Source organism: Acinonyx jubatus, chromosome A1 (assembly GCF_027475565.1).
Source record: "Acinonyx jubatus isolate Ajub_Pintada_27869175 chromosome A1, VMU_Ajub_asm_v1.0, whole genome shotgun sequence".
In the NCBI taxonomy this organism is placed as follows: domain Eukaryota; kingdom Metazoa; phylum Chordata; class Mammalia; order Carnivora; family Felidae; genus Acinonyx; species Acinonyx jubatus.
In genome coordinates, this window is record NC_069380.1 from 86,737,989 (window position 1) to 86,752,854 (window position 14,866).

The window sequence follows — 14,866 nt, forward strand, 5'->3', positions numbered from 1 at the left end:
TCCCCGCAAGGAACTGTGTCCTCCACAAATACCTAAAACTTCACAGGGGACCTTGTATGTGCCGAATGAGGCTGTTTAAATAACAGTTAATAAGCAGCATCGTGACCCCTAACTCAGAGGAACCCGTGCCAACTGTTTTTAAGCCACGTCAAGTGACCCAGTCACTTTGGGGAAGAGGACACAGGCAGGCCTGCTAGCAGCCCCATAGAAGTCCAGCGTCTCCTAGAACCTGAGGTTTCTCCACTGGGGGGGCAACCCACTGCCTGCAGCTAACATCTGGCCCCCAAACGTGGGGACTGGCATATGCGGCTCCAGCCAGAAGGCCTTGTTTTCTATCTGTATCTGGCTGGCCTCGTGGTTTCCAAGTGGGGAAACACCCCAGACCCTTCATGCTTCGGTGACAAGAAGGGACACGGTCAGGGACGAGGTGTTCCAGAAGCGAGAGGAGGAGGAAGATAAACAGAAGGCCCCACTGGGCCAGGTAACAGGACCCATGACAGGTCTGTGGAGTCGGTGGCAGACAGCACGAGGTCCACTGGGCAGGAAACCACCCCCCGCCCCTTCCCCACCCCCCCACCCCGCCACCACCGTGGCCTGTGGAGGAAGAGCCGTGGGGCCGGAGGCTGCAGTCTGGGCACCGAGAAGCAGGGTCAAAAGCAGATCTCTGGGTGGTGCTTTGGCTGATACGCTCCCTCCTGACGCCTGACGTTTACTGGCTTCCTAACAAACACGAGAGCCCATACTGGGTGCAGTCACCAAGTCCGGATGGGCAGAAGGCAGGAGGGCCAGCACCTGGGCTGGGAGGCCAGGCACCGGAAGTTTGTGAAGGACTCCTTCGGATGACAGCAGAGGAGCCATGTCCCCACAGGGAGACTTTGATGCCCATCCTGTGGGCTGGTGGAACCTGCGTGGCATCCATAATGTTGTGACAGGCTGGAGGAGGCGGAGGTGAGTGGAGGGCTATAGGAGCATTCTGACAGGTGGCCCTGAGAAAGGCTGGGGGATGTGACTGCTGCTCTGGGCCAGAAGGAGCCCCATCAGCAAGGTCACCACCTTGCGGGGGGTCCCCAGCCAACCAAGGGGCACAGAGCCTCGGACGGTGATGTGACGTGGCTGCTAAGTCAACATCCCCGAAGCCAAAACAGTATTTGCAGAGACGCTGCTCCAGACGGAGTTTTGGATGAGCCCCAAACACGGGACATTACTGAGCTGTGGAAGTGTGTTGTGTCTTCCTGCTCCTCCACCCTGACCTGACAGGTGAGCCTTGGTCTCCTGTGCCCAGAGACCCCAGGCAGGGAGAGGTAGGATGTTCACAGCACCTGCATCCACTCACAGGACTTGAATGTCACCTTGAGGCCAAGTCAGAGTTCTGTGGCTGCAACTTCTACCTCTGGACCCAATGTTTGTGGTATGCAGTTCGCGGGCCAGAGGGAATGTGGGGAGGGGACATTCCAGTGTGGACTCTCCAGCGCAGAGGTGGCAGCAGCCACCAGAGGGAGCAGGTGGCTGGGCAAAGGCAACTGCTCCTATGGCTCCAGTAGGTGTAGACAGGCTGCTGTAAGGGGATCCCCCGTGCAGAGCAATGGATCCTGCTCTTCCACCCTCAGGCACACAGGCACCAGGACCTCTCCTCATTCTCGAGGCGAGGTCTCTGATTCGTGTCCGGGGCCCTCCATTCTGGGCATGTGGCCCCTGTGGGTGGGTCAGCACTTGCCCCTCTCTGCTCCTAACATGGGAAGCGTCCACCCATGACATTCTGCCATTCTGCTGGCTGGCAAGTCAGAAGTCTCCCCACGCTGAGTTTTTCCATTGCAATAACCAACCTTTACCTCTTCGACGCCTACAAAGGGGACCCCCACCTACAGACTCATGTACTGGGACAGAACCTCCTAGGGGACCTTCCCTCCAATTCCCCCTCCCCCGCCCCGTCATCCAGCTCAGGGGAGACCCAGGCTATGCAGTGAGCGCAGCAGCGGTCCAGGCCACATGGCGGGGAGCCGGGTCCCAGTTCCATGGGCAGAGCTCAGGGCCAACTGTGTGGCTCCACTGGCGATGCTCTTCCCAGTGAAGACTGCTATGTGCCCACCAGCCTTAAGCTGTTGCAAAAGGCACAGCCTGAGAGGCTACAGACCGGTCAGTTGAAGACCCCTCCTTGGGGCGGTGAACGAGGTGAGGTTCTTGCATGGGACACCGCTCAGAGGCCAGGCTGGGGGCGGACTCCCCATCCTGGCAAATCAGTGTCTCTGTCAGCTACCGGTGGGGTTTCCTGCCATGACGCTGCTTTGGGTCACAGCAGCTCTGTCCCTACCACATGACTGTGTGCGCTGCGTGTATTGTGACAGCATGTGTCAACACGGGCTGACCATGTGGCTGCCCCCACCTCCTCCATCCACCCCTTGGGGAGGCAGTCTGGTCACTGGACACAGCTATCCCCAGCCAAGTTATCCCCTCCAGAGCACTCACTGTCCACTCCTGGGCAGCACGTCCCCCTTTCACTTTGGACATGGGCCCCGGCCAGCACACCCTCCTGGAGGCAGCCTGGCCAAAACAGGTGGCCCCAGAGGCTCGTTCTTGCTTCCAGGAAACTGTATGAACCACTCTGTCCCTCCCAGGATGGAGGGTATGAACCCGTCCTCACAGGTCAAAGGTCTGGCCATGAGGGGACAGCGGGATGGACAGGTACCCTCCCAGGTTCTGTGCAGGGGAGGCAGCTGGGGATGGACCTCCTCAGACCCCAGGACGAGGTGGCTGCGGGGCCTCCCTCCAGAAGACGACCCTGGGGCCGCTCTCCCAAACTGCTGACAGGAACCAGTCCCTGTGTCCCCCAGCTTCAGCCTGTGGCTCTGACCGCAGGACACGGGGAAGGCCCCTCTTGTGTCCCAGCAACACCACCAGTATCCGCTCTAGCCCCATCCTCAGCCATGAAGGACAAACCAGTGCCCCTGGCTGCTCAACCCGAGGGCCTGCCCCTGGGACAGCTCCCCAAAACTGGGACTGGACTTGGTTATTCAGACTGAACTGAGGACTTGGAGACCTGTCTGCCAGCCCAAGCGACCCACAGTCAGAGTGTCTCAGTTTACCTGGGGGCCTTGGACCATGTCAGATGGCTGTACTACACTGTGGTTTAGGGCTGGGGCTTAAGGTCACATGTCATTAGCTTGACCTCTGCAGGGGCCGTGACAGGTCACCTGTGCCTGCATGAGTGACCCCGAACAGAGGCCCTGGACACAAGGCCACAAGCCACAAGGCTCAGAGGGATGTCCCCAAAGGGCCAGACTGAGTGCTGCCACGCGTGCATGCGGGAGGAACATGCAGTCTGCATGACCACTGGGTGGGGGGACCCTGGGACCCTTCCCCATGTTGCTTTTCCCTTTCCTGCAATAAAGCACACCCTGAGCGGAATGTTCTGCTGAGTTCTGTGAGTCCTTCAGGTGATTCATTGAATCCAAAGCTGGTCGTGACCCCCCCAAAGTGAAGTTGATGCCAGAAGTGGGGCTGGTCCCGGGGGCCCCCAGAATACAGCCAGTGTCAGAAGTGGGGATGGTCATGGGGACCCCCAATGTGCAGCTGATGCCAGAAGTGGGGGTGGTCCCTGGGGACCCCCAGAATACAGCCAGTGTCAGAAGTGGGGGTGGTCATGGGGACCCCCAAAGTGAAGCTGATGCCAGAAGTGGGGGTGGTCCCCGGGGACCCCCAAGCTGCAGCTGATGCCAGAGTGGGGGTGGTTCCAGAGACCCCAGACTACAGCTTGTGCCAGAAGTAGGGGTGGTCATGGGACCCCCAAGCTGCATCTGGTGTCAGAAGTGGGGGTGGTCCCAGGGACCCCCAAGCTGCATCTGGTGTCAGAAGTGGGGGTGGTCCCATGGACCCCCAGAATGTCAGAAGTGGAGGTGCTCCCAGAGACCCCCAAAGTGCAGCTGATGCCAGAGTGGGGTTATTCCTGGGGACCCTGACCACAGAGCCAGCCTCAGTGCCCTCTCCCTGCTCCTGGCCTCCTGGTTGCCCACCCAGAGCTCCTGAATGTTCACCAGGGAGGCCTGCCAGCTGCCCCCTCTGCCTCATTTCTCTAGCTGGCCGTGTCGCCTTCATGCCACATGTTTGTCTCCTGGTTTGCCATCTGTCGCCTCCCCTAGACGACCAGCACCCCTTGGCAGGGCCTGGTACCTGGGACAGGGTGTGAGCCCTCGGAGAGCTAAGGAGTGAGTTTGGGGTGGGTACGATCACTGTGTCGGGATCATGGGTGCACGCCCTCTGACTCTGTCCCACCTCGTCCACCCACGCACCCACCCAGGCTGGCGGTGATTGTGCCCAGCCCCCCAGCAGGCCGCCCCTCATTCCCCAGCCCCTGCCGGGATGGATTCCCTCCCAGCGCCTCTTCCTGGTGCAGGATCAACATCCCTTGAGCCCCAGGGGCCTACCTTTGTACCAGCTGACGATGGGCTTCGGTGTGCCTATCACACGGCAGGCCAGCTTGACAGTCTCACCCAGCTCGGCTGTGCAGTCTGCCAGCTCCTCTTCGAAATCTGGGGGTTCTAGGTGCACGCGTGCGCACACACACACACACACACACAACACACACAGGCTTTGAGCTCTTGGTGGGTGGGATAGCCCCCCCTCCCAAGTCCTTGGTGCGTCCCTGGCACAGCCAGAAGCCTCAAGGTCAAAGAGTGAGATTGTTATGGACACCACCCCTTGCGACCTTCCATCCAGGACCTGGGTCCGATGGGAGTCAGGGTGAGTAAGGCAAGCTGGATGGGTAACAAAGAACCGCGGAGAAAGGGGATCCTCTCTCCTGTCCTAGGTGGGGAAGCCGACCTGGGGTTACCAGGTCCTTCACGTCCCTAACAGTCTGGGTGCCTGTCTTGTGCTGGGGTGGGGGGCTGTGTGAACCCTGAGGCTTCCTGTACTCAGGTCAGGCTCAGGCTCCCAATCTGGCAGCACTGCCATGGCCAGGACACTCACGCCACACGGGCAGGGCCAGGCGCTGCTGGATGCCGCAGATCTCCTTCACCCAGGAATTCTTGGTGATGACCGTCCGCGCCTGCAGCAGATACTTGCGCACAGAGTCCTCTCGCTCGTGCCAAACCTCGAAGGCGCGGTCATCACCCTCTACCTGGTCATTCAGGTCGATGCTGCTCAGCTGTGGGGGGAGGCGGGATGCAAACTGACTGTCTGGAAGCAGGACTCCACACTCCCTGCCCAGCCGGCACCCCCTCTGCCCCACTTGGGCTCCATGGGCACCCACAAACCTTCATCATGTTCCGGAAGACATAGCTGAAGGTGTCGGTGCGGGAATCCCGTCTGGGCTTGCAGACCACCAGGTGGTGGCGGAACAGGAAGACATGCCGATGGTGGCCCTTCCAGGGCATCCGTGCACCCGGCGCCCCCTCCCACACGATGAAGTGGCCCTGGGGAGCATTTGGCTCTCAGTCAGCTCGGTACCTGGCGCCCACATGGCCCCGCCCAGGCCCTCCACCGCGCCCAGCACCCAGCACCCACATAGCTCCGCCAGGCCCTCCGCCATGTCCTCTACCCCGCATCCATGTGGCCCCATCAGGCCCTCCACCCTGCCCTGCACCCGGCGCCCACATGGCCCTGTCAGGCCCTCCACCATGCCCCACACCCCGCACCCGATGGCCCTGCGCAGGCCCTCCACAGCACCTCACACCCCGCACCCACATGGCCCCGCACCAGGCCCTCCACCGTGCCCCATTCCCCCCACCCACGTGGCCCCTCCAGGCCCTCCACCGCGCCCAGCACCTGGCGGATGGGCTCGCCCAGGGCCTGCAGGGTGCCTGGGTAGTTCTCCATGAGCGACACGTGCAGTTGGTTCTCAGCGCGCTGCGGCAGGGCCGACACCACGGCATACGCCTGCTCCAACAGCGCGCAGTTCTGCCTGTTCCTCGCCTTGTTGCGGATCAGCTCCTGGGGGAGAAGGCGTCAGGCCCTAGCCCCACCGCCCGCCCGTCTGCCTGACCGCCCACCAAGGCCAGGGAGGGCGGCCACGCGGCGGCCCTGTACCTTGAGCAGGGCCTGGTACTGCTGGACCCGTTCCACAGGCTGTTCCAGGAAGTGCTGCAGGGGCGGCGGTGGTGGCTGCGAGGGGTCTAAGGCTGACAGCACGTCTTCCGTGTATTTCTGTGGGAACCGCAGCACGGGGTTGGGGACACACATGTGCACCCCCAATGGCCAGTGTTACCAGGGCGGAAAGCTGGAGGGCTGGGGCGTGGGGTACATGCACATGTGCATACACGTGCACTGCTCCTCCCTCCGGTGGGCCTCACACCCTCGCTCCTGCCCCCCGCAATGTCACCCTCTGAAGCTGAGCCCAGAGCTTCAGGGGCCCTGCTTTTCTCAAAAAACTATGAGGCATGGGCTGGGGGGCACCTTGTAGAACTCCTGCACTGCTGTGCTGACCACCGCAGACTCGGCTTGTACGCGGCCTACCAGGAACTCCAGGTACTTCTCAAAGGCCGCCTGGTTCTTGATGAAGCACATGGCCACATCGTCATCCGTGTCACACTGCTGCAGCTCCCTCTGGAAGCTGCAGAACAGGGGACAGTGGTCAGGGGGATGGCGAGCCCTCAGGCTGGGGGAGAAACAGGCTGCTGCCCAGATCTGGGCTGGAGAGGCTGCAGGTGCGGTGTGTGAGGGCATCCACATCTGCACACACACATGACGTGTGTGTGTCGTGTACACATGCATGCCCACACGTGTCAGAGTATGCGTCTGAATGCAGGTATGCACGCCTGTGTCTGTGTACACAGAAGTGCATGTCGTGGGACGTGCCTGTCATGTGTTTGGAGAAGTTTCTGGAGCGTTCTCACATATGGGTGCTGGCAACAGGCAAGGATACTACAGGCGCTTCTGTGGGTGAGCCAGGTATACATGCCTGTGTTCCTAGGGACATCTGTGCCCTTAAACAGGGCTGTGGTGCGCCAGTGGGTAAACCCAGTCAGTGAAGTTCTCTCAGGCATGCGTGAGCATGTGTGCGCGTGCATCACTGATATGCATGCATTCGTCTTTGTGCACTTGTGACTGTCACGTGTGCTTGTACCTTTGTGCATGCCTGGCTGGCCCATGTGCATGTGTCTGTGTGCACACCTGGGGGCTCCGGAGCAGCCGTGGGGCCTGCCTACCCTCCGGAGCAGCCGTGGGGTCTGCCTACCCACCTACCTGCTGTGGAAATGGCTGATGTCCTGCACATTTCGAAAGATGACAGCCTTCTGGGAGGCCACAGCCGCAGGTACATGGGGGCAGCGGTCCAGGTGCTGCATGTGGTGGCTTTGCAGGAACTGCAGCTTGCCCACAAAGGCCTGCTCAGAGCTCAGCAGCTCCTGGATGATGGAGCTGGGAGGGGATGGGGTGAGGAGAGACCCAGGAGCTCCTGAGGGGGGGCGGGCGGCCTCCTCCTCCCATGCAGCCCACCACCGCCCACCTTCAGAACGAGCCCGGCAATGTGGGCAGCACCCCCAAGGCTACCTGGAGGCCACAAAGCCACTCCTGCCCCTGCCTGCCGGACCCTCACCTTAGCCTTGTCTTGTATTCATCCTCAGACACGGCCTCCCCCGGGAACTCGGGGGCCTCAGTGGGCCCCCACTCGGGTGACAGCTGGTGAGAAAATGGGGGATGGTGGCAGGTGGTCCCATCTCTGGCCCAGCCCTGCCCTGTGGGAGGACCCAGGGGTCCATCCCAGGACCCCTCCCCAGCCTTCCGGTACCTTGAGCCGCCTGTCCAGGTAGGCAGGGGACACCCAGCCCTGGCGTGAGGGGCTGGACTTGGTGGGCTTGGTGCGCACAAGCCAGCGCAGTGGGTGGGCGGAGTCCAGCACTTCCACATACTGGCCCTCCCGCAGTGAGATGGCATCCTGCTCGGCCCCCAGGGGCAGGTAGTCAGCCGTGACCACATAGATGTCGAAGATCTGGGGGGGATGATGCCAAGTCAGACCAGAGGGATGCCAGCCTGACCTACCAAGACCTCCACAGCCCCCACAAAGACCCCAGAGCGGGGAAAACCCAGACTGGAGCCAGCCGGGCCTCCTGAGGCTGCAGGGTGCCTGGCATCACGTTGGGGGAGAAGACATCCTGAGGTTCCAGAAGTTCCAGGACAAGCTCAACCCAACTCTGCTGATGGAAATCCCATCAGGGTGGCAGTGAGGCCACCCCAGAGGGCCCAGGGGTCCAGGCCATCCCAGGTGGCAGTATTGTGCTCCCACTCCTCCCCCCACCGGTGCCCTGCCCACTGCCTGCCCCCTACTGCCCCATCAGAGCACCTCGCCACGGGAGTCCCCATCCTCCGACTCCGAGGATGACTCCTGGATGCTGGAGGAGGGGCGGGAACGGCCATGCCAGGGGGATGCAGACGGTGTCTTAGATTCCTCATCGCTGTCACCTCCAGGCACCTGCAGCTTGGCTGGGGGCATAGGGCATGTGATGCCCAGGAAGGGCCTGGCCCATATCCCCTCCCCGTGGGTCCCCAGGGTGCGTGGACAAGGGAATTCAGTCACTGCCCCTACCCTCGCCCCACAGCCAGTGGCGCCCTCACCCTGCGTGATCTTGGCCGACACTATCTCTGTGATCTGGGAGGTGAGCTTCTGCAGGAACTCCTCTGTGCCCACCTCGGCCAGGGACAAGTGGCTACGGGCCTCCACCGCCATGGGCTCTCCTGGGGATCAGAAGCTGGCTCAGCTAGCTGCAGGCCCTGCAGACCTGTGCTCTCCAGGCCTGGACCTGGGCTCAAGTCTCAGCAGTGCAGAGGAATGCACAGACTTGGGGCCATCACTGCTGGGAGCTTTGCAGGGTCGGGTCAAGAGTGAATGAGGGCTGCCTGGATGAGTGGGGGTCAGCCGAGAAGTGACCCCAAAGGTGGGCAACCAGCACACAGAGCACATGGCCTTCCCTTCTCTACTTCTGTGCAGACTCCCTGCTTTCCATTAAAAAGTTACAAATACCCCAAGGTGCCAGAAGGGCCTGTGCAGGTGGCCAGGAAATGAACTGAAGGACCCTGCTGGGGACGGGGGAGAATCCAGGACAGATCAGGTCTGGATGCTGGCATGCCCAGCACCTGCCTCCTGCACTGCCTTCACCTAGCCATCACTGCCACCTGTGTCCAGGCCAGGCATCCACACAGCCCACTGGGCGTGAGCTGTGAGCCAAGGGTCAGATCTGCAAGGCTCAGAAATGGCCTTGACACCAACTAGCATTCAGAATCAGGCCCAGGAGAGGGCAGAAAGCCCTGGCCCAGAGAGGATGAGCAGGTATTTCTGGAGCAGCTGTGGGCCTGGAGCAGCCTCCTCCATGCCTCACCCCTGCACTGGGTGCATCGACCCCCACCCTACTCCCTCCTCCCAATCAGCCCATACCTTTCCTCTGCCCAGCAAGATCAGTGAAACCTGCAGGTTCTGACATCTGCGTGGAGACGGCTTGGGTCCTAAAGGGGAGGGGCATCCTGAGGGAATGCTTCAGCCGAAGCCCTGGTGTTACAGTGGGGACACTGAGGCACAGAGAGGGACAGGGCCTGGCCCAAGCCACAGAGTCCTTGAGGGGCAAGGCTGGGCTGCAGTCTGGATGGGGTTCCCTCCCAAGGGCGGCAACGCCCCACTCCCAGGCCTGCTGCTGCTGACCTGCTTCCCCTACTCACCCCTGCAGGAAGGTGGAGATGAGGGCCTCCTTCACCCCAGCATGCTCCTCTGCTGCCCCTGCCTCCTTGGGCACTGTCAGGAGAACAGGGTGAGCCTCAGGATGACGCCCCACAGCCCTGAGACAATTCTGGCGGGGACCTGACCCAGGGTGTCTACCCCCCAGCAGGGACCTTGACCCTGGCCCTTGGGAGGTGGAGTGGGGCCCAGGAGGAAAACACTCAGGGGGGAAGGAGGCTTCTAGGAGGGTCTCATCCAGCTATGCAGAGCCTACAAGACAGGGGTGGGAGCTGGCCCATGGGGCTCTGTGTTCAGGGGGCCAACAGGAGAGGGCTCTGGGTCGGGGGCTCAGTGAAGGTCAGCTGCCCGCAGTCACCCACGCCCACTCACGGCCAGAGATGTGCAGGCTAGCGGAGCAGAGGGCCTGGCCAGCACTGTTGCTGGCGATGCAGGTGTATGTGCCCTGGTGCTGTCTGCCCACATCCAGCAGGACCAGACTGTGCTGCTGTGCAGAGCTGGCCACCGTGTAGCCTGGCGTGTCACGGCCAATCCACAGCACGCCTCGCTCAGCCTCCTCCCGCAGCCAGTGCACGGCTGGGGCCGGGCACCCTGTGGGCAGGAGGGAACAGTGAGGGAGACTTGGGGAGATGGGAAGACTGAAGGGCCTTGGGGGAGTCCTAGGTAGGAAGAGGGCAGGGCCCTCTCTGATCCTGGGGGAGGGGTCCCAGGTGAGAAGAGGGAGGGGCCCTGCTCTGATCCTGAGGGAGGAGTCCTAGGTAGGAAGGGGGCGGGGCCTGCTCTGATCCTGGGTTTGGCTGTCCTTGTCAAGGGGCAGGACAGTAGGAGGGCCCCACCTTCCACCTTCACTGAAAAGGTGATGCTGGAGCCTTTCTTCACTTTCTTGGAGGTGAATCTTTCCAGGAATCGGGGCGGCACCAGCTGCTGGTACACATCTGGAGAAACAGCAAGCATTGGTGATGAATGCATGTCGAACCCCTGCTCCCCATCCTCGGGGCACCAAGGCCCCCCTCCCAGGTCCCAGCCCCATCCCATCTGGAGGTTGGGTCTCCACAGCCTACAGTGCACCCTCCTCCACCTGCGACGCTGTGTCCCTCACTCACTTTGCTGAGCCACCCACCCACCTCTGCCCACCCGAGTCGGCTCACCTGATTCTGGCTTCTCTTCGGGATCTTTGGGACCTGAAAGAGGCAAGAAATGGAAGTCAGGCCTGTAGCACCAGGGGGCCTCCCTCCTCTGGGCCTGTGCACCTGCTGGGGGTAGGAGTCTGTAGGGGTGTCCCACCCACTCTCATACACACAACCCTCCACGGCCCCAAGAGTGTGGGTGTCGATCTGGAGCCAGCACGTGGGGTGGCACCGAAGGGCGAGTGAAGCCTGGGCAGAGCTGGGTCCCTCGGCCACTCCCTCTGGCGTGACCTGGGAGTACCTTGCGATGCTCAGAACTTGGGACAAAGGAGCTCATACCCATCCTCCAAAAGTGACTCCTGACCTCCTCCTCTGCAGTCTCCTGGTGCTCCCACACTTGTGGGTCTGTTTCACTGCCTGCCTGCCCCCACCCAGGCCACTTGCACTGCCCAGGTGGGGACACCCAGTCCCCCGCACCCACCTCGGACCAGCAGCCGGGCTGATGAGTAGGCGGCGCCCACGGCGTTGCTAATGTACGCTGAGTACTGGCCGGCATCCTCCTTGGTGACAGATACAACCTCCAGGGTGTGAAGCATCTTCCTGTCAGCCATACGGATGTGTGCAGAAGCCGTCAGGGGCTGCCCGTCTTTGAACCAGTACAGCCGTGGCGCTGGGTAGCCTGGGACCACAGGGGACTGGTCAGCACACAGCCCCCGGCCCCCATGCCCACCCAGCCTCCACTGTCCAGATGGCGCTCCGGGCAATCTGTCTCTCTTCCTCACCTTTCACTTTGAGCTGGAACTTGGCCAGGCGTGTGCCAGGGGCCACCTGGAGGTCCTTCATCTCCTCCACCACCTGGGGCAGCTGCCCCTCCTCTGAGGTAGACTCCGTGCCCTCTTGCTCCCGGCTGGTGGGAGAACAGAGAAGGGGCATGAGGTGGACCAGCAAGGGGTCAGGCCTGGATGGCTCCTGCAGACCCCTGCTTGCTGGCAGGACACTGCCAGGGCCTGGCTGAGAGCTCCAGGACTCAGGTTCCATCTGCCCAGGCCAGCACTGCCACCCCCCTGGGCCTGCACCACCAGCCTGCTGGGTGCTGCCTGCATCTACATGGACCTCTACCTGGACAGGTAGCCTTGGGCGCTGAAGTAGGAGGAGGTCTCCGTGGCATCGGCCGCAGTTTCATAGTCCGTGCTGGTCACTGGGAGAGGAACAGTGGCTGGAGTGAGCTCTGTGCCCCACCTGCCCAGGCATGGCCCCCCACCAGAGGCTAGCCACCTGGCTCTCAGTGCGAGCCCATCCCTAGGAGCCACTGACACTCCTGGGGGAGAGGCCATGGGACACATGGTAGACGGTGTCCCCTCCACACCCCAGGCTGTCTCCATGTTTCCAGGCCTGTATCTAACTGCAAGTCCCAACAAATTGTCAATACTGGGTGATGCTGGGCCTTGTGACTGGCAGAGAGCAGCCACAGCTGTATCCTCCAGTCTTCCCCACTAGGGAACAAGGGGTGACATATACAGCCAGCCGTGAAGGAGTAACAGGGTCTGGACTCACCCTCTGCTGTAGACAGGATGTTCGTGTCCCCTTGACCTCAAATGTGGAAACCTGCAGTGTGCTGGTGTCAAAAGCGGGTGCTCTGGGAGGTAGTCAGGGAGTCAGGAGCTCCTGACAGCGGAGCCCCCACCATGGCAATGGCATTAGTGCCCTGACAGGAAGCAACCCCATGCGAGGAAGAGCTTGACTGCAGCCATGAGCAGTACACTTCTGTTGTTTCTACCACCTGGTCCCTGCTGCAGTAGCCCCGACAGCCTCCCCTTCCCCCATACAGAATATGTGGGACAATGGCTGTGATAGTGTGATTTATAAGAAATACGGACTCGGCCCTTGTCACTGTTCCTGGCTCAGAGGTCCTAAGGCCCTTGGGTTTCCCAACTGAAGACAGCAATGAAGGTGTCACGGTGTTCATAACAAGCCCAAATTCATGTTGTTGTGGTGACTTTAGAAAGCCCTTAGGGATGGCGGCTGGTGGCCTGTGGACCCCACCGTGGGACCAGAGAGTTGGAGGCTTCAGTCCTGCCCCTGACCTCTGGGAAGGGGAGATGGAATCAATCACCAATGGACAATGTGTTAATCGATCATGTCTATGCAATGAAGCCCCCATGAAAACTCAGAGGGACAGTCTCAGCATTGGGGGGGATTGAAGGCTGGGGAGCACGTAGAGACGTGGGGAGAATGACGTGCCTGGAGAGGCATGGAAGCTTCCCATCCCTTCCCCAGCATCTTGATCTGGGCGTCTCTTCTAACAGGCTATTCCTGAGTTATATCCTTTTGTAATAAACCACTAATCTAGCAAGTCAAACATTTCCCTGAGCTCTCTGAGTCCCTCCAGCACATTCATCAGACCCGAGGAGGGGCCGTGGGAACCTGTGATCTGTTGCCTGTGGGTCAGAGCACAGGTGATGTCTGGACTTGGGGTTGGCGTCTGAAGTGGGGGTGGTCTTGTGGGGCTGAGCCTGTGGGGTCTGATGCCATCTCCACATAGATGGGGCCAGAGCTGAGTGAATTGTAGGACCCCCAGCTGGTGTCAGAGAATTTCCTGTTGATCCCTTACAGATAGGAAATAATGGTGAGCCCTGTGATCACCCCAGCTTCCTGCCTTCAGTGTCCAGGTCTAGGAGGGGAAACTGAGGTTGGCAGAGCCAGGTAGACCCTGAGTTGAGGAGACAGAGTTGGCATCCTGGGAGATGAAGGCTGCTGGAGTCCACAGGACAGAAGCCAGAGAAGAGAGAGCTGCACACAGAGAGTGGGGACCCTCTCACTGGAGGGTCAGCAAAGCACTGACTGGCATGTGAACATGGGGAAAGAGACCTCTGAAGGGGCCATGGACACAGTGCGGAGGATACTGTGTTTCTAGTCAGACTGGAAACTTTCACAGTCTGTGGATCAGGTGCTCAGGAAGCCTTTCCTTTCAGTAGAGGGAGGGAATCAGCCCAGCTTCCTGGGCCCCACCTCTGAGGAGGATCTCAAGAAGGTCTGCAGACACACTGATCCTAAAACTCATGTAGAAATGCAAAGGACCCAGAGGCTCAAAACAGTCTTCAACGAGAGCAAAGTTGGAGGACCCACATGTCTAGATTTCAAAACTTACAATGAAGCTACAGCCATCAAGACAGCATGGTGGTGGCATGATGGTCAGATCATGGATAAATGAGACAGAATGAAGAGCCCAGAAATAAACCCACTTGTTTCATGGAAATGAGATTTTGACAAGAGTTCCAGGACCATCTTATGGAGGAAAATAGTCTTTTCCACAAACAGTGCTGGAACATTGGATTTCCACAAGACAAGGATGAATTTGGGCCCTTAGCCTCTCACCATATACAAAAAGCAAACCTAAATGTCAGAGTTAAACCTGTAAAACTCTTAGAGGAAAGCACTGTTGTAAATGTTTATAGCAAAAACTAGGTGATGGTCTTGTAGACATCACAACAAAAGTACAAGCAAGCAAAGGAAAAGTAGTGGACTTCATCAAATTGAAAATTTTGTGTATCAAGAAAGTGGAAAGAAAACCCTCAGAATGGGGGAAAAATGTTCAAAAATCATATATTTGATAATGGCCTAGTACGCAGAATATATAAAGAACTCCTACAACTCAAAATCAAAACCCAATCTGAAAATGGGGAAAAGACCTGAGTAGACATTTCCCCCAAAAAACATACACAAATATCCAATAAAAGATACATGAAAAGATACTCAACATCATTAGTCACCAGGGAAATGCAGGTCAAAACCACACTGCTTAGGGCAGCAATTACTAAAAACCCCTGGGTGGCTCAGTCTGGTTGAGTGTCCAACTTTGCCGCAGGTCATGATCTTAAGGTTCGTGGGTTTGAGCCCCACATCAGGCTCTGTGCTGACAGTACAGGATCCTCTGTCTCCCTCCCTCTGCCCATCCCCTGCTCGCTCTCTCTCTCTCATAAATAAATAAACATTAAATTTTTTTAATAAATAAAAAGGTGAATAATAACAAGTACTGATGAGGATGTAGGGAATTTGAACCTGCATCCATTGCTGGTGGGAATTG

At 59.5% G+C, this 14,866-nt stretch overlaps 1 protein-coding gene across 45 annotated transcripts in view; it reads right to left on the minus strand.

Annotated features, from left to right (window-relative positions):
* Window positions 1-14,866, minus strand: part of OBSCN (obscurin, cytoskeletal calmodulin and titin-interacting RhoGEF) — a 158,777-nt gene that overhangs the window by 23,685 nt on the left and 120,226 nt on the right. For all 45 annotated transcript variants that reach the window (XM_053218847.1, XM_053218742.1, XM_053218689.1 and 42 more), the window contains 19 exons: window positions 11,902-11,980; window positions 11,565-11,689; window positions 11,264-11,461; window positions 10,804-10,836; window positions 10,492-10,590; window positions 10,028-10,246; window positions 9,640-9,712; window positions 9,362-9,429; window positions 8,545-8,664; window positions 8,273-8,412; window positions 7,721-7,921; window positions 7,529-7,611; window positions 7,177-7,350; window positions 6,388-6,544; window positions 6,022-6,138; window positions 5,761-5,925; window positions 5,250-5,408; window positions 4,963-5,140; window positions 4,419-4,532 (listed from right to left, as the gene is read on the minus strand). In XM_053218847.1, the coding sequence (XP_053074822.1) occupies window positions 4,419-4,532; window positions 4,963-5,140; window positions 5,250-5,408; window positions 5,761-5,925; window positions 6,022-6,138; window positions 6,388-6,544; window positions 7,177-7,350; window positions 7,529-7,611; window positions 7,721-7,921; window positions 8,273-8,412; window positions 8,545-8,664; window positions 9,362-9,429; window positions 9,640-9,712; window positions 10,028-10,246; window positions 10,492-10,590; window positions 10,804-10,836; window positions 11,264-11,461; window positions 11,565-11,689; window positions 11,902-11,980 (2,502 nt within the window). The remainder of the gene's footprint in view (window positions 1-4,418; window positions 4,533-4,962; window positions 5,141-5,249; window positions 5,409-5,760; window positions 5,926-6,021; window positions 6,139-6,387; window positions 6,545-7,176; window positions 7,351-7,528; window positions 7,612-7,720; window positions 7,922-8,272; window positions 8,413-8,544; window positions 8,665-9,361; window positions 9,430-9,639; window positions 9,713-10,027; window positions 10,247-10,491; window positions 10,591-10,803; window positions 10,837-11,263; window positions 11,462-11,564; window positions 11,690-11,901; window positions 11,981-14,866) is intronic.